Here is a 23265-nt window from a genome sequence, read left to right on the forward strand (position 1 = left end):
TTATATATAATATTATATATATATATATAACATAATATAATATTATATATATAATATAATATATATATAATATTATATATATATATATATATATATATATATATAATTTTTGGCGAGGCTAAAAACCACACTATTCAAAAAATTAATTCATGTTGGAAAAGTACAGCCTTTTTCCCTTCGCAGTGCGTCGCTTCCAAACCTTGACCTAAGATCGTTAACTTAAAAATATAATACCTTGATATATATATATATATATGGCAATTTGTGGGGGAAAATGGGGAAGTGGTTTAAATACATTGCTTTTTCAAAATGGAAAGAGATTGTTCACCTTTTGCAACACCAAGGATTCCCCCCCCAAAACCCTCACCCTGTCTGTTAAATCCAACCAGCAGAGCAAACTTGGAATGAAGAGGCGGTTTGCGGCGTCGGCACGAGCTCCGCTCGAACGCGCCGCTTCCGGTAGGTTTCCGGCCGCGAATCAGGGCCTCTCGAAGCCTCCCCCACCACACAATTGGGGAATGGGCTTCCTCTGCCCCGGTGGGGAGGTCTCAAAGGAGCCCCCTGTGTAACGCGGCAGAGGCTTGTCGTCTGTTCAGGGCCCAAACCACAATTGGATGAGGTCTCAGGTCTCAACCGCCGGAGGGGGGATCAGTGGCGGATCTGCTGCAGAGAAAGTCTTCCGCTCGTATCCAAGGAAAAGGAGGTCTGGGGAAGGAGCCAGTCCTCATTCATTCACTGTGAAAAGCAAAAAAGAAACAAAGCTGGTGTCACAGACCTGACGTATTCTGCAGCGAAGGATACCCCTGAATCGTGGGAGAAAACGTGATGACCCCTCTTTTTTGGAAAATGTGAATCTCCATAACCATTTGGGAAATAGGATTCATAATAATAATAATTACTCTTATTATTATTATGAATCCTATTTCCCAAATGGTTATGAAATATTATTGTTAGAAATTATTATTATGAATTATTATTATTATTATTATTATTATGAATCCTATTTCCCAAATGGTTATGAAATATTATTGTTAGGAATTATTATTATTATTATTATTATTATGAATTATTATTATTATTATTATTATTATTATGAATCCTATTTCCCAAATGGTTATGAAATATTATTGTTAGGAATTATTATTATGAATTATTATTATTATTATTATTATTATTATTATGAATCCTATTTCCCAAAAGGTTATGAAATATTGTTAGGAATTATTATTATTATGAATTATTATTATTATTATTATTATTATTATGAATCCTATTTCCCAAATGGTTATGAAATATTATTGTTAGGAATTATTATTATGAATTATTATTATTATTATTATTATGAATCTTATTTCCCAAATGGTTATGAATTATTATTGTGATGAATTATTATTATTATGAATCCTATTTCCCAAAAGGTTATGAAATATTGTTAGGAATTATTATTATTATGAATTATTATTATTATTATTATTATGAATCCTATTTCCCAAATGGTTATGAAATATTATTGTTAGAAATTATTATTATGAATTATTATTATTATTATTATTATTATGAATCCTATTTCCCAAATGGTTATGAATTATTATTGTGATGAATTATTATTATTATGAATCCTATTTCCCAAATGGTTATGAAATATTATTGTTAGAAATTATTATTATGAATTATTATTATTATTATGAATCCTATTTCCCAAATGGTTATGAATTATTATTGTGATGAATTCTTATTATTATGAATCCTATTTCCCAAATGATTATGAAATATTGTTAGGAATTATTATTATTATGAATTATTATTATTATTATTATGAATCCTATTTCCCAAATGGTTATGAAATATTATTGTTAGAAATTATTATTATGAATTATTATTATTATTATTATTATTATTATTATTATGAATCCTATTTCCCAAATGGTTACGAATTATTATTGTGATGAATTATTATTATTATGAATCCTATTTCCCAAATGGTTATGAAATATTGTTAGGAATTATTATTATTATGAATTATTATTATTATTATTATGAATCCTATTTCCCAAATGGTTATGAAATATTATTGTTATGAATTACTAGCTGTGCCCTGCCACGCGTTGCTGTGGCCTATAGTAAGAATTTTCGAAGTAGAAGTAGATATCTGGACTATTATGAAAGAGAGATACCTACCTATTCCTCCCCCCCTTTTTCTTCTCCTTCCCCTTTTTCTCCTTTCTTCCTTCTCTACCTCTTTCTTTTATTCCTTCTTTCACTCTTTGGTTTCATCCTTCCTTCCTTCCTTCCTTCCTTCCTTCCTTCCTTCCTTCCTTCCTTCCTTCCTTCCCTCCCTCCCTCCCTCCCTCCCTCCCCCTTTCTCTACTTCTTCCTTTGTCTCCTGAACATTAGGAAGAACTTCCTGACTGTGAGAGCCGTTCAGCAGTGGAACTCTCTGCCCCGGAGTGTGGTGGAGGCTCCTTCTTTGGAAGCTTTTAAGCAGAGGCTGGATGGCCATCTGTCAGGGGTGGTTTGAATGCAATATTCCTGCTTCTTGGCAGGGGGTTGGACTGGATGGCCCATGAGGTCTCTTCCAACTCTTTGATTCTATGATTCTCCTTTCTTCCCTCCCTGTTTCCTTCCTTCTTTCACTTTTTTATTTCCTTTTCTCTTTCCTTCTTTCTTTACTTCTTTCCTGCATTTCCCTCCATTTTTCTTTCCTTTCTACGTTCTCTTCTTCCTTCCTTCGGTACCTCTTGCTTTCCTTCCTTCTCTCCTTCCTCCCCTCTTTCCTTCCCTCCTTCCTTTTCCCCCTCCCTCCTTCTCTCTTTCATTCCTTCCCCCTTTCCCTCCTTCATTCCTTCCTTTTTTCCCTCCCTCCTTCCTGTCTGTTCTCCATCAATACCATGGTAGAGTCCCTTCTAACTCTATTCTATGAGTCTATTTAATATAGTAATATATAGTAGTAACATTATATTATATAGTAGTATATGTAACAATAATATATATTATATAATATATATGTATTATATAGCAATATATATATATATAATAGTAACATATAAAGTATTGTAATTATACACACACACACACACACACCAACCAGTGATCCAACATCCATCCGTGTGTGTGTGTGTGTCTACACTGCCATATAATCCAGTCCTAAGTAGATAATCTGGATTGTGTTATTATCTTCCTTTTTTGAATTTAAAGGTGTTTTGTGGGGTTTTTTTCCCAGTGATGGTCACTCCTTGGATTGTGAGGAATTTTGTTGCCAAACTTGGGGTTATTTGGCCCCGTAGTTTTTTTGTTTTTAAGCCACTCATTATGCACAGAGCATTTTTATATATATAGATAATAATGTTTAGGTTCTTGTGGGTTTTTTCGGGCTATAGAGCCATGTTCTAGAGGCATTTCTCCTGACGTTTCGCCTGCATCTATGGCAAGCATCCTCAGAGGTGTGAGGTCTGTTGGAAGTAGGAAAAATGGGTTTATATATCTGTGGAATGGCTGGGGTGGGGCAAGGAGCTCTTCCCTGCTGCAGTTAAGTGTGAATGTTTCAGCTGATCACCTTCATTAGCATTTGAAGGCCTGCCTGAGCCTGGGAAAATCTGTTGCTGGGAGGTGCCTGGTTTTTTCCTCTCTGTTGTTTAGCTGTTATAATTTTAGAGTTTTTTAATACTGGTAGCCAGATTTTGTTCATTTTCATGGTCACAACAACAATATTGTATCAGTATAATAATAGAGGAAAGGTCTTCCTGCCATACATCAAGGGAACCACTGACCGCATAGGGAAGCTGATGAGGAAACACAACATACAAACAATCTACAAACCCACCAAGAAAATCCAACAAATGCTACGTTCAGCAAAGGACAAGAGGGATCCTCTCACCTCTGCAGGAGTCTACCATATACCATGCAGCTGTGGACAAGTCTACATAGGGACCACCAAACGCAGCGTTGCCCAGACACGCATCAAGGAACATGAAAGGCACTGCAGACTCCTTCAACCAGAGAAGTCAGCCATAGCAGAGCACCTGATGAACCAGCCTGGGCACAGCATATTATTTGAGAACACAGAAATGCTGGACCACACCAACAACCACCATGTCAGGTGACACAGAGAAGCCATTGAAATCCACAAGCATGTGGTCAATTTCAACAGAAAGGAAGAGGCCATGAAAATGAACAAAATCTGGCTACCAGTATTAAAAAACTCTAAAATTATAACAGCTAAACAACAGAGAGGAAAAAACCAGGCACAGATTAACACCTCCCAGCAACAGATTTTCCCAGGCTCAGGCAGGCCTTCAAATGCTAATGAAGGTGATCAGCTAAACATTCACACCTAACTGCAGCAGGGAAGAGCTCCTTGCCCCCACACCCAGCCATTCCACAGATATATATAAACCCATTGTCCTAATTCCAACAGACCTCACAACCTCTGAGGATGCTTGCCATAGATGCAGGCGAAACGTCAGGAGAAATGCCTCTAGAACATGGCTCTATAGCCCGAAAAAACCCACAAGAACCTAGTGATTCCAGCCATGAAAGCCTTCGACAATATATAGATAATAATGTTTGTTTGTGGGATTAATATAACTCAAAAACCACTATCTATGGCAGGACGTGAAACAATCAGGGCCAGCTAACACCTCCCAACAAAAGATTCCCTCAGACTGGAAGTAGCTAGGCTTTGAAGCTGGTTTTTGAGTTCTGTTAATCCCACAAACGAACATTACATTTGTATTGATATAGATGAGGTTGTTGTCCAAAGCGGACTCCTCTCACTGGGGCTGGGAAACGGTGACAAAAGGAGTTAAGCAAGAGACCACTTACAAAACTGATTTCCGTCTCCGGCAAATCTTCAAACTGCTCTGCCAGCTCAGACGTCCGTCCTGGTGCGGAGGGTCCTGGAGAAGCACTGCAGGAGAAGAGCCGCCAGAAGGAGGGGAAAAAGACGAGACGTTGGTCTATCTTTCTCTCAAGTATTTTTCCTAACATGTTACCATCCCATAGACTTAACTGGACTCAATGCTGCTTTGCTATCTAAGGGCACCATCTAAGCCGGGTCCATCATTGGTGGGGTTCAGAGTGCTCTTAGATTGCAGGTGAACTATAAATCCCAAGACCTACAACTCCTATAAACCACGGTGAATTCTCCCCAAATCTCTCTGATCAATTCCTCTGTTTGCTGTGCACCATAGAAAAGAATAGGAAAGGGTTAAGGGAGAGGCAGTGGGCGGGGTCATGCAAATTCCACACCTATTTATGTATTCATTTATTTACTGTATTTGTATACCGCCTTTCTCAGCCCGTACGCAACTCAAGGCGGTTAACCGGGCAAAATTCAATGCTTACATAACATCTAATAAAAAAAAATAAACAAATCAATAAAATATAAATGCAGAGTAAGAAACACTGGGATGTCTGTGGTGGAGGAAACACATAAAATCTAGGATGGAAACCCCTCTTCCTTTCCTTCTTTTCCTCTCTCCCTCCCTCTTTCCCTTTCTTCATTTCCTTCCCTCCCTCCTTTCTTCACCCCCTCCTTTCTTTCCCTCCTTCCTTCCTTCTCCTTCCTCCCTCCCTTCCTGTCCCTCCGTTTTTCCCCATCTTCCCTTTTTCCCCTCCCTCCATTTTTCCTTCCTTCCTGTCCCTCCTTCTTTCATCCTTTCCTTCTTTTCCTCCCTCCCTCCCTTTCCTCCTTCTTTCCCTTTCTTCATTTCCTTCCCCTTCATTTCCTTCCCTCCCTCCTTTCTTCATCCCCCTCCTTTCTTTCCCTCCTTCCTTCCTCCTTTCTTCCTTCTCCTTCCTCCCTCCCTTCCTGTCCCTCCGTTTTTTCCCTACCTACCCTTTTTCCCTCCCTCCCCTTTTCCTTCCTTCCTGTCCCTCCTTCCTTCTTCCTTTCCTTCTTTTCCTCCCTCCCTCCCTTTCCTCCTTCTTTCCCTTTCTTCATTTCCTTCCCCTTCATTTCCTTCCTTCCCTCCTTTCTTCATTCCCCTCCTTTCTTTCGCTCCTTCCTTCCTTCTCCTTCCTCCCCCTTCCTGTCCCTCCTTTTTTTCCCTCACTCCCTTACTTTTCCCTCCTTCCTTTCCTTCTTTTCCTCCCTACCTCTCTCCTTTTCCTCCTTCTTTCCCTTTCTTCATTTCCTTCCCTCCTTCCTTTCTTCATCCCCCTCCTTTGTTTCCCTCCTTCCTTCCTCCTTCCTTCCTTCTCCTTCCTTCCTCCCTCCCTTCCTGTCCCTCCGTTTTTTCCTCTACCTTCCCTTTTTTCCCTCCCTCCCTTTTTCCTTCCTTCCTGTCCCTCCTTCTTTCATCCTTTCCTTCTTTTCCTCCCTCCCTTTCTTCCTTCTTTCCCTTTCTTCATTTCCTTCCCTCCCTCCTTTCTTCATCCCCCTCCTTTCTTTCCCTCCTTCCTTCCTCCTTTCTTCCTTCTCCTTCCTCCCTCCCTTCCTGTCCCTCCGTTTTTTCCCTATCTTCCCTTTTTCCCTCCCTCCCCTTTTCCTTCCTTCCTGTCCCTCCTTCCTTCTTCCTTTCCTTCTTTTCCTCCCTCCCTCCCTTTCCTCCTTCTTTCCCTTTCTTCATTTCCTTCCCCTTCATTTCCTTCCTTCCCTCCTTTCTTCATTCCCCTCCTTTCTTTCGCTCCTTCCTTCCTTCTCCTTCCTCCCCCCTTCCTGTCCCTCCTTTTTTTCCCTCACTCCCTTACTTTTCCCTCCTTCCTTTCCTTCTTTTCCTCCCTACCTCTCTCCTTTTCCTCCTTCTTTCCCTTTCTTCATTTCCTTCCCTCCTTCCTTTCTTCATCCCCCTCCTTTGTTTCCCTCCTTCCTTCCTCCTTCCTTCCTTCTCCTTCCTTCCTCCCTCCCTTCCTGTCCCTCCGTTTTTTCCTCTACCTTCCCTTTTTTCCCTCCCTCCCTTTTTCCTTCCTTCCTGTCCCTCCTTCTTTCATCCTTTCCTTCTTTTCCTCCCTCCCTTTCTTCCTTCTTTCCCTTTCTTCATTTCCTTCCCTCCCTCCTTTCTTCATCCCCCTCCTTTCTTTCCCTCCTTCCTTCCTCCTTTCTTCCTTCTCCTTCCTCCCTCCCTTCCTGTCCCTCCGTTTTTTCCCTATCTTCCCTTTTTCCCTCCCTCCCCTTTTCCTTCCTTCCTGTCCCTCCTTCCTTCTTCCTTTCCTTCTTTTCCTCCCTCCCTCCCTTTCCTCCTTCTTTCCCTTTCTTCATTTCCTTCCCCTTCATTTCCTTCCTTCCCTCCTTTCTTCATTCCCCTCCTTTCTTTCGCTCCTTCCTTCCTTCTCCTTCCTCCCCCCTTCCTGTCCCTCCTTTTTTTCCCTCACTCCCTTACTTTTCCCTCCTTCCTTTCCTTCTTTTCCTCCCTACCTCTCTCCTTTTCCTCCTTCTTTCCCTTTCTTCATTTCCTTCCCTCCTTCCTTTCTTCATCCCCCTCCTTTGTTTCCCTCCTTCCTTCCTCCTTCCTTCCTTCTCCTTCCTTCCTCCCTCCCTTCCTGTCCCTCCGTTTTTTCCTCTACCTTCCCTTTTTTCCCTCCCTCCCTTTTTCCTTCCTTCCTGTCCCTCCTTCTTTCATCCTTTCCTTCTTTTCCTCCCTCCCTTTCTTCCTTCTTTCCCTTTCTTCATTTCCTTCCCTCCCTCCTTTCTTCATCCTCCTCCTTTCTTTCCCTCCTTCCTTCCTTCCTCCCTCCCTCCCTCCCTCCCTCCCTCCCTCCCTCCCTCCCTCCCTCCCTTCCTGTCCCTCCTCCTTTCTTTTCCTTCCTTCCTTCCTGTCCCTCCTTCCTTCCTTCTTCCTTTCCTTCTTTCTAAGATATAAATACAATATTAAATGGAAGGGACAGTCAAGAAGTAACGAGAGAAGGAGGGAAAAAGGGAAGGAAGGAAGGAGAGAAGGAGGGAGGGAAAGAAGGAAAGAAAGATAGAGAAGCAAGGAAGGAGAGAAGGAAATAAAAAAGTGAAAGGAAAAAGAGAGGGAAGGAAGGAGAGAAGGAACGAAAGATAGGGAAGGAAGGAAGGATGTAACCAAAAAGCAAAGAAAGGGAGGAAAGAAACAGGTAGAGATGGAAGAAAGACGAGAGATAGGGAAAGAAAAAGAGGAAAGGAAGGAAAGAGGGAAGGAAGGAGAGAAAGAGGGAGAGAAGGTTGGCCACAGCAACGTGTGGCAGGTACAGCTAGTATTTAATAAGCCTTGGCACTATAAGAGGATTTTGCGAGACCAGTTGCTCTCGTTGCAACGGTGTAGTAACAGTGAGACCATGGACCGTATTTTATTTATTATTTATTTATTTACGACATTTATATGCCGCTCTTCTCACCCCGAAGGGGACTCAGAGCAGCTTACAAGAGATATATACATAAAATTGTAAAGGTAAAGGTAGTCCCCTGACATGAAGTCCAGTCATGTCTGACTCTGGGGTGTGGTGCTCATCTCCATTTCTAAGCCGAAGAGCCAGTGTTGTCCGTAGACACCTCCAAGGTCATGTGGCCGGCATGACTGCATGGAGCGCCCTTACCTTCCCGCCAGAGTGGTACCTATTGATCTACTCACATTTGCATGTTTTCGAACTGCTAGGTTGGCAGAAGCTAGGGCTGACAGCGGAAGCTCACGCCGCTCCCCAGAATCGAACCTGCGACCTTTCGATCAACAAGCTCAGCAGCTCAGTGCTTTAACCCACTGCGCCACCGGGGGCTCCCATATATATATACATACAATATACTATTGTATAATATACTGATATTGTACTATGCTAATAATATAGTGTGTATACACACACACACACACACACACACACATATATAATATACTATATTATTAGCATAGTACAATATCAGTATAATATATTACTATACTGTATTATACCAATATATTGTAATATGGGGGCTCGTCCGGGATCTGACAATCTGTTTTTTCTCATGAAAAAACATGAGAAAAAACAGATTGTCAGATCCCGGACGAGCCCCCATATTACAATATATTGGTATAATACAATATAGTAATATATAATACTGATATTGTACTATGCTAATAATATAGTGTGTATATATATATACACACACACACATATACTATATTATTAGCATAATACAATATCAGTAATATATTACTATACTGTATTATACCAATATATTGTAATATGGGGGCTCGTCCGGGATCTGACAATCTGTTTTTTCTCATGGCCTAAATCAGTTAGTTATTAGTAATATTACATGTAATATAAATATCTAATTATCATATCGTATTATTATTATTAGTATTATATTGCATTACATTATAATATTATAAATATTTTAGTTCTTGCAGACCACTCACTGGTGCTCCACGTACCACAGGTGGGAAACCAATAATGTATAGGATAGCTATTTTGCACAAATCTTCCACGAAAAGAAAAAAAAAAAAGCAAACACCTTGCACCAAAACAGCCATATGGTTTTGTTGTACAAGCCTGCTGTTTTCTGCACAAGGTTTTCATGGTGCAGGCGCTTTCTTGGCCACAATGAGATGCTACGAGGCCCAGGGCGCAATAGCTACCCCAGGACAAATCTATGCATTCCCCACTCTGTGTATGGAGATCATGGCAAGGAGAAGTGCTGCCCTTCTGCCAATGATGCCCATTGTCTTCCATTGCCGCTTTTAAGAAGGTGTGATGACCACACATAAGTCAGTTCCAAGTGCTTGTGTACCGCAAATACCTCGTTTCTCCTAGTCTATCTAGACTTGGTCTCACCTACTTGAAAGCACGCTGAGCTAGCTACCTCCGCGGACAAGTTGTCTGAACAGAGCAAGTCTTCTTTCTCTGACCTACGTGAGAATTAAAGAGACAGGCTTTCCATCATCGAGCAAAACACACAAGTCTCTGTTGCCTACTCCACGCTTCCCCTGTCCTGGTCCTCTGTTCGGAAGGAAAGCCATTTAAAAAAATAATTCGAGCATTTAATAGCTATACACATGTGGGCCGAATCAGTTAGTTATTCCAATATGGGGGCTCTTCCGGGATCTCACTATCTATTTTTTTTCTCATGGGCTAAATTAGTTAGTTATTCTAATATGGGGGCTCGTCCGGGATCTCACAATCTGTTTTTTTTCATGGGCTAAATCAGTTAGTTATTCCAATATGGGAGCTCGACCGGGATCTCACAAATTGTTTTTTTCTCATGGGCTAAATCAGTTATTCTAATACGGGGGTTCATCCGGGATCTCACAATCCATTTTTTCTCATGGGCTAAATCAGTTAGTTAATCTAATATGAGGGCTCGTCTGGGATCTCACAATCTGTTTTTCTCATGGGCTAAATCAGTTAGTTATTCTAATATGGGGGCTCGTCCAGGATCTCACAAATTGTTTTTTTCTCATGGACTAAATCAGTTATTCTAATACGGGGGCTCATCCGGGATCTCACAATCCATTTTTTCTCATGGGCTAAATCAGTTAGTTAATCTAATATGAGGGCTCGTCTGGGATCTCACAATCTGTTTTTCTCATGGGCTAAATCAGTTAGTTATTCTAATATGGGGGCTCGTCCAGGATCTCACAAATTGTTTTTTTCTCATGGGCTAAATCAGTTATTCTAATACGGGGGTTCATCCGGGATCTCACAATCCATTTTTTCTCATGGGCTAAATCAGTTAGTTAATCTAATATGAGGGCTCGTCTGGGATCTCACAATCTGTTTTTCTCATGGGCTAAATCAGTTAGTTATTCTAATATGGGGGCTCGTCCAGGATCTCACAAATTGTTTTTTTCTCATGGGCTAAATCAGTTATTCTAATACGGGGGTTCATCCGGGATCTCACAATCCATTTTTTCTCATGGGCTAAATCAGTTAGTTAATCTAATATGAGGGCTCGTCTGGGATCTCACAATCTGTTTTTCTCATGGGCTAAATCAGTTAGTTATTCTAATATGAGGGCTCGTCCAGGATCTCACAAATTGTTTTTTTCTCATGGACTAAATCAGTTATTCTAATACGGGGGCTCATCCGGGATCTCACAATCCATTTTTTCTCATGGGCTAAATCAGTTAGTTAATCTAATATGAGGGCTCGTCTGGGATCTCACAATCTGTTTTTCTCATGGGCTAAATCAGTTAGTTATTCTAATATGGGGGCTCGTCCAGGATCTCACAAATTGTTTTTTTCTCATGGGCTAAATCAGTTATTCTAATACGGGGGTTCATCCGGGATCTCACAATCCATTTTTTCTCATGGGCTAAATCAGTTAGTTAATCTAATATGAGGGCTCGTCTGGGATCTCACAATCTGTTTTTCTCATGGGCTAAATCAGTTAGTTATTCTAATATGAGGGCTCGTCCAGGATCTCACAAATTGTTTTTTTCTCATGGACTAAATCAGTTATTCTAATACGGGGGCTCATCCGGGATCTCACAATCCATTTTTTCTCATGGGCTAAATCAGTTAGTTAATCTAATATGAGGGCTCGTCTGGGATCTCACAATCTGTTTTTCTCATGGGCTAAATCAGTTAGTTATTCTAATATGGGGGCTCATCCAGGATCTGACAATCTGCTCACTTCCTCGGAGTCCAGTGGAGGCTTTGAAACAGAGGCCGGGTTGCCATCTGTCAGGGGTGCTTATCCTGAATGGCAGAATTTCCTGACTGTTAAAGCTGTTCAACAGTGGAATTCACTGACTCAAGAGTCTGGTGGAGGCTTGGAAACAGAGGTTGGGTGGCCATCTGTTGGGGGTGCTTTTCCTGCATGGTAGAACTTCCTGACTACTAAAGCTGTTCAACAGTGGAACTCACTGCCTCGGACTATGGTGGAGGCTTTTAAACGCAGGCTGGGTGGCCATCTGTTGGGGGTGTTTTTCCTGCATGACAGAACTTTCTGAATACTAAAGCTGTTCAACTGTGGAACTCACTGCCTCGGAGACTGGTAGAGGCTTTGAAACAGAGGCTGGATGGCCATCTGTCGGGAGTGCTTTTCCTTCATGGCAGAGCTTCCTGAATACTAAAGCTGTTCAATAGTGGAACTCACTGCCTCAGAGTCTGGTGGAGGCTTTGAAACAGAGGCTCGGTGGCCATCTGTTAGGGGTGCTTTTCCTGCATGGCAGAACTTCCTGACTGGTAAAGCTGTTCAACAATGGAACTCACTGCCTCGGAGTCCAGCGGAGGCTTTGAAACAGAGGCCTGATGGAACCCACTGCCTCTGAGTCCACTAAAGGCTTTGAAATAGAGTCCGGGTGCAAACTGTCGGGGCTACTTTTCCTGCATGGCAGAATTTCCTGAATACTAAAGCTGTTCAACAGTGGAACTCTCTATCTCGGAATCCACAAAAGGCTTTGAAACAGAGGCTCAGTGGCCATTTGTCAGGGGTGCTTTTCCTGCATGGCAGAACTTCCTGGCTACTAAACTGTTCAACAGTGGAACTCACTGCCTCGGAGTCTGGTGGAGGCTTTGAAATAGAGGCCGGGTGGCCATCTGTTGGGGGTGCTTCTCCTGCATGGCAGAACTTCCTGAATACTAAAGCTGTTCAACAGTGGAACTCTCTACCTCTGAGTTTAGTTGAGGCTTTGAAACAGAAGCCGGGTATCCAACTGTCGGTGGTGTTTTTCCTGCATGGCAGAACTTCCTGAATACTAAAGCTGTTTAACAGTGGAACTCACTGCCTCAGAGTCCGGTGGAGGCTTTGAAACAGAGGCTCGGTGGCCATCTGTTAGGGGTGCTTTTCCTGCATGGCAGAACTTCCTGACTGGTAAAGCTGTTCAACAATGGAACTCACTGCCTCGGAGTCCAGCGGAGGCTTTGAAACAGAGGCCTGGTGGAGCTCACTGCCTCTGAGTCCACTAAAGGCTTTGAAATAGAGTCCGGGTGCAAACTGTCGGGGCTACTTTTCCTGTATGGCAGAATTTCCTGAATACTCAAGCTGTTCAACAGTGGAACTCTCTACCTCGGAATCCACTAAAGGCTTTGAAACAGAGGGTAAGTGGCCATCTGTCAGGGGTGCTTTTCCTGCATGGCAGAACTTCCTGGCTACTAAACTGTTCAACAGTGGAACGCACTGCCTCTGAGTCCACTAAAGGCTTTGAAATAGAGGCCGGGTGCAAACTGTCGGGGGTACTTTTCCTGCATGGCAGAACTTCCACACTGCTAAAGCTGTTCAACAGTGGAACTCAATGCCTCGGAGTCTGGTGGAGGCTTGGAAACAGAGGCTGGATGGCCAACTGTCAGGCATGCTTTTCCTGCATGGCAGAACAGGGTTAGATTGGATGGCCCTCGGGGTCTTTTCCAACTCTTTTGATTCTATGAGCAGCTTTACGCAATCTTTCATGGGCTGCCATTCATTTCGTCTGGATGCTGGTCAAAGCCTAGGACTAGTTTTGTACTTCCTTCCAAATGCCTCGTAGCGATTTGGGGGCACTTCTGCCATGTTTTTAGATTCTCCTTGACTCAAAATGACCCACATTGCAGACGGTGGCCACCTCCACATTGCTACGGACCCCAAGCGGAGGCTTACCTGTTGGCTGGTGAATTGTGTCCCCGGCTCCCAAGAGAGGAGGTGGATAAAGTGGTGGCCGCGGAGTCGCTGTTGGCTTCCTCGACCGGGGGAGTCCGGGGGAGAAGGTCGGGACGGCCTAGCTGGGAACCTCAGGAAGAGAAGAAAAAAAAAATATAGTTAGGCCTGGAATGAGCAAATGCCATCTCTCTGGGTGTTTTGGACTTACAGAAAATAATTAGGGCCAGCTAATCACCTCCCAAATAACAACAACAACAACAACAACAACAACAATAAAAACTCGGAGACTCGGAGCGGCTTACATGAGGCCAAGCCCAATAACGCATCAATAAAACAAAGCAATAAACAAAAACAATAAATACAATACAATTAATATAAATCACATATCAACAATAACCAATGAACAAAGGATTCCTCCAGGCAGGAAGCAGCCAAGCCTTGACGTTGCAAGGCACTTCATTATATATTTATATTATATATTTATACTACATGTAATATTACTAATAATATTACAATATAATGGTATAATACAATATAGTAATATTTAATACTGATACTGTACTATGCTGATAATATAATATATATTTTGTAAGCCACTTTGAGTCCTCTTTGGGGTGAGAAGGGCGGCATAATGTCGTAAATAATTAAATAATATATTTATATCATATATCTATATTACATGTAATATTACTACTAATATTGCAATATAATGGTATAATGCAATAGAGTAATATTTAGTACTGATACCGTATTACAGGGATAATATATTGTATGTATATATATTTTGTAAGCCACTTTGAGCCCCTTTGGGGTGAGAAGGGCGGCATAATGTCGTGAATAAATAAAATATTTATAATATATATCTATATTACATGTAATATTACTAATAATATTACAATATAATGGTCTAATAGAATATAGCAATATTCAATACTGATACTGTACTATGCTGATAATATAATATATTGTATGTATATATATATATATTGTAAGCCACTTTGAGTCCCCTTTGGGGTGAGAAGGGCGCCATAATACTGTAAATAAATAAATAATATATTTATATTATATATCTATATTACATGCTATATTACTAATAATATTACAATATAATGGTATAATACAATATAAGTAATATTTAATACTGATACTGTACTATGCTGATAATTGTAAAGGCAGGCCGCCAGTAACAGCAGTAGGGACGTCACTGATTTATCAGGGTCGCCTACTATTTGTAATGGATTTATAAAATTGATAACCCAGCTAATAGCGTGTAATATTTTGTTGGTCTTTCTTCAATGTGTAGCACGGCTTGACTTGAAAGTATTCAAAACAGAGACTTGGCTTTAAGAAAAACTGTAACAAGTTTATTGAAGTATAGAAGAAGCTTGATGGTTTCAATGTTTCTTAACTCCTAGAGGCACATTTCTTTAGAGCAGGGGTCCTCAAACTAAGGCCCGGGGGCCGGATGCGGCCCTCCAAGGTCATTTACCCAGCCCTCGCACAGGGTCAACCTATGTCTGAACCTACTTGAAAGCACGCAATAACAACAACAATCCTATCTCATCAGCCAAAAGCAGGCCCATACTTTCCATTTAAATACTAATAACTTTATATTTGTTAAAATTGTTCTTAATTTTAATTATTGTATTGTTTTAAAATGTTTTTGCACTTATAAATAAGAGATGTGCAGTGTGCATAGGAATTCATTCATTTTTTTTCTTCAAATTATAATCCGGCCCGCCAACAGTTTGAGGGACTGTGACCTGGCCCTCTGTTTAAAAAGTCTGTGGACCCCTGCTTTAGAGGTTACATTTATAACATTTCATAAAACAACTCTTGAGAGGACTGTTCCTTCCACTAAACAGGTTTTAATTCTTTCTTGTATGCACCCTGGACATCATTCCACAGATCTATAAATCACACTTGCCTAGTTTCCAACAGATCTCCCAACCCCTGAGGTTGCCTGCCATAGATGTGGGCGAAATGTCAGGAGAGAATGCTTCTGGAACGTGGCCACACAGCCCAGAAAACTCACAGCAATGCAGCTGGTGGCTGCTCTAGAGGAATTTGGAAGTCCCTTCCAAGAAGAACAAGAAGGCCCCATCCCCGCAGGCCTTTTGCAAACAGATTCAGCCATTTCTTTGCTACTCACCTGGCTCGACATCAGCTTCCATCGTGACCTGCACTTTGGTTTCGCATAAGCCTTGGGCCTGGGAAGTGGGTCCGGCTTGGCCTGGCCGCCGAGGGGGAGCCGCGCCCGACCGGCTTTTTTTCGAAGGAGAAGACTTTACTTTAAAAAAGAACAAAAAAACAAATTCAGACACCTCAGAAATCACTTTATTGGCAGCTTTTACTGATCAAGACAAGCAAGGCCAATACCATGAAGCACAAAACATACATCTCTCCCTAAAGTCCAGTGGTTTTCAACCTGTGGGTCCCCAGATGATTGGCCTTCAACTCCCAGAAATCCTTGTCAGCACCAATTGTGTTTAAGTGCAGGCCAGGGTCTTTAGGCACTGCACCCAGTGTGCCGATCACCATTGGGACCACCTTGGCTGGCTTGTGCCAGAGTCTTTGCAGTTCGATCTTTAAATCCTCATATCATGTCAGTTTTTCCAGTAGTTTCTCTTCAATCCTGCTTTCACCTGGGATTGCAACATTGACAATCCATAATAATAATAATAATAATAATAATTTAATAATAATAATAATTATTATTATTATTATAGCAACCCAAGCCTCCTATGTTTGAGAGAACAATTCTAAGAATTATTATTATTATTATTAGCCGTCCCCTGCCACACGTTGCTGTGGCCCAATCTGTGTATATGAGTTTTGTGTGTGTATATATTTGTGTATATGTGTGTTTGTGTATATATGTGGTTTTGCGCATGCGTTGCAATGTATTTTTTTTTATTTTTGGCCTTTTAAGTCCCTTCGGCTGTGTTTTTCAGTGTTTTTATTGAGTGATGGTCACTCGTTGGCCTGATAGGCGTATTATGCCCAAATTTGGTGTCAATTTATCCAGTGGTTTTTGAGTTATGTTAATCCCACAAAGGAACATTACATTTTTATTTATATAGATTATTATTATTATTATTATTATAATATCCTGCTTTTTCTCTCTAAAAGGGGACTCAAGGCATCCCACAATAAAGCTAATACAGTGCAGTTAAAAACCTAAATATATACAAATTAAATATTAACAGTATTAAAAAAATAAAAACTTTTAAAACCAATTTAATGCTGTGGTTTGGCCCAGCACCAAAACAAAACCAGAGTTGGGGGTTTTCAAGGAAATCTGTAACTCTTTGGGGAGTCTGTGTTTTAAAAGGATGTGTTGATACAATAATATTAATATTAATAATAATAATAATAATAAACCTTATTTATACCCCGCTACCATCTCCTGGAGGACTCGGTGCGGCTTACAAGAGGCCGAGCCCAAATACATCAATAAAAACAACACAGCAATACATACAATAAATAAACTCATAAACAAAGCAATAAAGAATAACAGTAACACCACGACGCATTAAAACAACCACAGAGAGCCCTCTAATGCTCTCAAGGGCCATGCCCTAAATGTCAATAATCATGTATGTTGAAAAGTAACTTACAAGGAAGAAGAAAAGCAACTTACAAGGGATCTTCTTGAACACCACGTTGCACATGAAGCGCTGAAACCGTTCTGCATAGAAGCTGGGCCTGTGGACCGACACCGTGTCCTGAAGAGAGACACACAACTGGAGTCACACAGAGGAAGATGCTTATTGTCTCTTTCTCTCTCTCATACATATACACATGCATGCATACATACTTCCTCCCACCTCAGGAGAACACCCTTAAGCGCCCCCCCTCAAATAAATAGGAAATGAATGGCTCACCCCGTCATGAACGAGTGCTTTCCACGAATGCTCAAGCTTTTTAATGAACCTGAAAGATGTCAAAAGTGAGAAACTGGTCAAAAACAAAAGAGCCGAAGCCATAGCCTATTTCTTGTAAGTTGCTTTGCGTTCAATACTTTGGGAAAAAAGAAGGGAGATCAATATATATATATATATATATATATATATATATATAATTTTTTTAATCTGTGATCATTTTAAATTAATGTAATGTTTCGATAGTTTAATGCCTTTCTAACATGTGGCTGTTCTACACCATGTTTGTTTCAAATGCTGTAAGCCGCTTTGAATCCTGAACTAGGAAAAAAAGGGATTTAGTAATATTGTTTATTATTATTATTATTATTATTATACTGATACAAAAACACAGCATGTCACAGCAAACGAGATATATATGCTGGATTTCGTATCACAATTATTATTATTATTATTATTATTATTATTATTATTATTTTACTGATACAAAGCACAGCATGTCACAGCAAACAAGATATATATACTGGATTTCGTATCACAATTATTATATTATTATTATTTTACTGACACAAAACCACAGTATGTCACAGTAAACGAGATATATATGCTGGATTTTGCATCACAATTATTATTATTATTATTATTATTTTACTGATACAAAACACAGCAAACAAGATATAGATACTGGATTTCATATCACAATTATTATATTATTATTATTTTACTGACACAAAACCACAGTATGTCACAGTAAACGAGATATATATGCTGGATTTTGCATCACAATTATTATTATTATTTTACTGATACAAAACACAGCAAACAAGATATATATACTGGATTTCGTATCACAATTATTATATTATTATTATTTTACTGACACAAAACCACAGTATGTCACAGCAAACAAGATCTATATGCTGAATTTCATATCACAATTATTATTATTATTATTATTATTATTATTATTATTATTTTATTGACACAAAACCAAAGTATGTCACAGCAAATAAGATCTATATGTTGAATTTCGTATCACTATTATTATTATTATTATTATTATTATTATTATTATTATTTTACTGACACAAAAGGCACAGTATGTCACAGCAAACGAGATCTATACTGGATTTCATATCACAAAACCACAAGTCGAACACTTTCCAAGCATCTAGGACTGTTTGATTTATTATTATTATTATTATTATTATTATTATTATTACTACTATTATTTTACTGACACAAAAGGCACAGTATGTCACAGCAAACGAGATCTATATGCTGGATTTCATATCACAAACCCATAAGTCGAACACTTCCCAAGCGTCTAGGACTGTGTGGTGTATTATTATTATTATTATTATTGACACAAAAGCACTGTATGTCACAGCAAATGAGATTTCTGTGCTGGGTTTCGTATCACAAAACCACAAGTCGAACACTTCCCAAGCGTCTAGGACTGTGTGATGTATTTTCGAATGATGCGCGCAGATCCAAGTCAGGTGGCCTTTTGCAGTTGACAGATCATGATGTTGTCAATGTTTATTGTTTCCAAATGCCATCTGAGATCTGTTGGCACGGCACCCAGTGCGCCAATGACCACTGGGACCACCTGGACTGGTTTATGCCCTCAAGACCCAAACAGGGAAAAAAGGCAGGATGTAAATACACGTAACAGTGATTCATGGATTGGAAAGCAGCGGATGCCCAATGCAACAGTAAGATGCCAACCAACCCCAAAAACTTCCTACCTATACGACTGCAGGACGTCTATGATCCCCACGTAGATCAGCAGCCGCTCTCCTTTGGCGTTCCGTCCGGGAATCCCTCCCATCCTAGATGAAAGACAGAAGATACATGGGACCACAAATCCCCTTCGAAAGCAATAATTCCTCCACCTTGACAAGCAAAACCCACCAACTTGGGTCACAATCAACAAGCTATTCCCAAAAAGCACCCCGGACTTACTGGTCGTCGGTCTCGATGGTGCCGCCTCTCCTCGCCTCACCCTGAATGGACTCCATGGCCGTCGAGTACAAGGCTTTCTGGGCCGCCGGCCGGCGAGTGTCCGCTTGCGAGGCCCCGTCCACTACGGCCCGTTCCCGATGAGCCTGGTCCAGATTGTGGACGGCCACCAGCAAGCTGTAATCCATGATTTTGAAGCTCTGCAAAACCTGGAATTGGAAAGAAAGCCAAAGCAGTCAGATGCTGTAGTGAGGGAGAGAGAGATTTTCCTCTTTAAAAACCTCTTTACTACCTTATACTGATTTAGTTTCTTCTTTTATATTGGCTGGGACTTTCTGTGTGCCGTTAAACCTTTGTACTTTATATCACAGGCAATGAAACACTCTTGTGTATAACAAAGTAACACAGTTTATATATAACTTCTGGCTCCAATGCTTGTGGTTACATTTGTGTTTTGTTGCAATCTTGAGGCTTACAGTCAGTATAATTTACTTGGTTAACTTTCCTGAATAAACTATCAATGTTTCACATTCACAAACATGTTACTTGCTTTGCACACTCTTGGCTGAATTATATTTTGAACTAAGGCAACACTAGCCTTCTTTATGTTCCTTAAAACTCGAGCTCTATTTAACTAACTGCTTCTCTATATCAGAAGTCTTTAATACATCTTCATAACTGCTTATTTCTATCAGGCACTCAAAAACCAACTCTCCTCTTCACACACAGATTCCTGACTGTCATTTTCAAACTCCCTCACTCTAACTGCCTCTTTCAGAACCTTGGCTCCGCCCCTTTGGAGTGTTCAGCTCTGCTCTCCCCAACTGTCATTTTGGCCTAACAGCCTTTTCAAATCCTGGGCCTAAGCTAATCTGCATATGACCAATCGGCTATCCATATGCAAATGAATCCTATCTCTGCTGTTGCTATCCTGTCTGTGCCTATTCTTCCCTATCTGCCATATGTAAACATAGAGCTATACACCAAAACTTTAACATAGAGTAGCAATTTCATTACAGATGCTAATGCCGGACTGGACTTTGCAAAGGGTTCCCCTGCTTTTGGAGTGTTGCTCTTTATCTACTGTCCCGATTTTAGAGTTTTTTTAAATACTGGTAGCCAGATTTTGTTCATCTTTCTCTTTTCCGTCAAAATTGTCCACATGCTTCTTGTGGATTTCAATGGCTTCTCTGTGTAGTCTGACATGGTGGTTGTGAGAGTGGTCCAGCTGATAGCCAGATTTTGTTCAGTACCAGTATTTAAAAAAAAAACGTCAAAAACCTGGACAGTAAATAAAGAACAACACTGAAAACAGGGGAATTCCAGACAGGAAACAATCAGGCCCAGCTAACACCTCCCAACAAAGGATTCCCCCAGGCAGGAAGCAGCCAGGCCTTGAAGCGGCAAGGCTTTGCAATGCTGATCAATGTGACTGTGGTGAAGTGTAAATTTTTAACTTGCAGTTATGTATAATTATAGATAGATGTTTAAAGGGTATTTAAAGTTGTATAACTAGGCGGGATGGAAGCCAGCTCAGCTCATGTCGAGCTGGGTTACCTTGGCAAGGCAGCCATTTTGAAGCAGTCAGTCTGTAGTCAGCGAACTACAGGAGCGGCTGGTTCTAGTGGAGAACTAGTGGGTTAGTCTACAGTCTGTGAACTCTAGGAGTGGCTGATTCTATAGCAGTGCTGTTGTAATTTTAGAGTTTTTTAATACTGGTAGCCAGATTTTGTTCATTTTCATGGTCTCTTCCTTTCTGTTGAAATTGAGGAAACAACCAGGCACATCTTAACACCTCTCAACAAAAGATTTTCCCAGGCCTTCAAATGCTAATGAAGGTGGTCAGTTGAAACATTCACACCTAGCTCCAGCAGAGAAGAGCTCTTTGCCCCACCCCAGCCATTCCACAGATATATAAACCTATTGTCCTAATTCCAACAGACCTCACTACCTCTGAGGACGCTTGCCATAGATGCAGGCGAAACGTCAGGAGAAATGCCTCTAGAACATGGCCCTATAGCCCAAAAAAACCCACAAGAAACTAGAAGGGTTTGGTGGGCATTGACCTTGAGTTTGGGCGATGCAGTTCACTTCCATCCAGAGAGCACTTTGGACTCAAATAATGATGGATCTGGACCAAACTTGGCACGAATATTCCATATGCCCAAATATGAACACAGATGGAGTTTGTGGGAATAGACCTTTACATTTGGGAATTGTAGTTGCTGGGATTTATAGTTCACATACAATCACAGAGCATTCTGAACCTCACCAATGATAGAATTGGGCCAAACCTCCCACACAGAACCCCCATGTGGGCCACAGCAACGCGTGGCAGGGAATGGCTAGTAAAATAATAAATGTAATAATAACAACAACAACAAAGTAAAATAATAAATAACATTGACTCGAGTATAAGCCGGGGGAGATTTTTTCAACCTAAAACAAAGGACTGAAAAACTAGGCTTATATTCGAGTATATACAGTATGTGCAGTGTGCATAGGAATTCACTCATGTTTTTTCCAAATTATAATCTGGCCCTCCAACTGTTTGGGGGACTGTGACCTGGCCCTCTGCTTAAAAAGTTTGAGGGTGCCCTTGACAGGGCCTCACTTACCAAGCAGTCCCTCTGCAGGGTCTTGCACATGGCGCTGTACATGTCGGCGTCCAAGAACAGCCCCTCGGGGACGTCCTGCATGAAGTCCAGGTCCTTGAAGGTGGGGAAGACCTTCTCGCGCTCCTTTTGCGAGGCCCGGCGCTTGTAGGTGGAGCCCTTCAGGTCGTACTTTTGGTGCATGCGGACCGAGCGCGGAAGCAGGTTGTTCATCACCACGATCCGGATGTTTTTGCCCCCGGCCTGGACGCAGTAGAGGCCGTAGAACTTGGGCAGCAGAGTCCGGGGGTTTTGGTTCAAGTTCTGGGGTAAAGGGGAGGAAAGGACACAAGGGCTTGTCCTGAGCAGCAACTAGGACAAATGCAATCAGCTACGTTACTTAATCTTAATCAATCGGAGAGCTAGGCCCAAACTAACTAAATAACCCAGGCACTGCCAGGTCCCCAAGCTAGTAATGTTCGTTTGTGGTATCCACAGAACTCAAAAACCACTGGGGCAATTGGCACCAAATTTGGACACAAGACACCTAACAACCCAATGTATGTTCTCCACTCAAAAAAAAATGAGTTTGTCATTTGGGAGTTGTAGTTGCTGGGATTTGTAGTTCACCTACAATCAAAGAACATTCTGAACCCCATCAACGATGGAATTGAACCAAACTTGGCACACAGTTCTCCCATGAACAACAGAAAATACTGGAAGGGGTTGGTGGGCAGTGTCCTTTGGTTTTGAAGTTGTAGTTCACCTACATCCAAAGAGCACTGTGCACTCAAACAGTGATGGATCTGGACCAAACTCTACACGAATACTCAATACGCCCAAATGGGAACACTGATGGAGTTTGGGGAAAATAGAATCTTGACATTTGGGAGTTGTACTTGCTTGGATTTATAGTTCACCTACAATCACAGAGCATTCTGAACCCCACCAATGGTGGAATTGAACCAAACTTGGCACACAGTTCTCCCATGATCAACAGAAAATACTGGAAGGGTTTGGTGGGCAGTGTCCTTTGGTTTTGGAGTTGTAGTTCGCCTACATCCAAAGATCACTGTGGACTCAAACAATGATGGATCTGGACCAAACTCTACAAGAATACTCAATATGCCCAAATGTGAACACTGGTGGAGTTTGGCAAAAATAGAATCTTGACACTTGGGAGTTGTAGTTGCTGGGATTTATAGTTCACCTACAATCACAGAGCATTCTGACCACCACCAATGATAGAATTGGGCCAAACCTCCCACACTGAACTCCCATGTGGGCCACAGCAACGCGTGGCAGGGGATGGCTAGTAGGCAATAAAATTCAAATGCACAGGTATAGTCCATAGGAAAGGCATCTAGGA

General features: G+C 41.1%; 1 protein-coding gene across 2 annotated transcripts in view; it reads right to left on the minus strand.

The window, feature by feature from the left end:
- Nucleotides 1–231: 231 nt before the first annotated feature.
- PIP5K1A (phosphatidylinositol-4-phosphate 5-kinase type 1 alpha) overlaps nucleotides 232–23265 on the minus strand; it is a 72959-nt gene continuing 49925 nt past the window's right edge. For both annotated transcript variants that reach the window (XM_060758008.2, XM_060758009.2), the window contains 9 exons: nucleotides 21921–22220; nucleotides 19306–19511; nucleotides 19089–19172; nucleotides 17341–17389; nucleotides 17097–17181; nucleotides 15606–15743; nucleotides 13454–13583; nucleotides 4822–4906; nucleotides 232–735 (listed from right to left, as the gene is read on the minus strand). In XM_060758008.2, coding sequence (XP_060613991.2) covers nucleotides 733–735; nucleotides 4822–4906; nucleotides 13454–13583; nucleotides 15606–15743; nucleotides 17097–17181; nucleotides 17341–17389; nucleotides 19089–19172; nucleotides 19306–19511; nucleotides 21921–22220 — 1080 coding nt within the window. In that variant the 3' untranslated portion in view covers nucleotides 232–732. The remainder of the gene's footprint in view (nucleotides 736–4821; nucleotides 4907–13453; nucleotides 13584–15605; nucleotides 15744–17096; nucleotides 17182–17340; nucleotides 17390–19088; nucleotides 19173–19305; nucleotides 19512–21920; nucleotides 22221–23265) is intronic.

Source organism: Anolis sagrei, chromosome 12, assembly GCF_037176765.1.
Source record: "Anolis sagrei isolate rAnoSag1 chromosome 12, rAnoSag1.mat, whole genome shotgun sequence".
In the NCBI taxonomy this organism is placed as follows: domain Eukaryota; kingdom Metazoa; phylum Chordata; class Lepidosauria; order Squamata; family Dactyloidae; genus Anolis; species Anolis sagrei.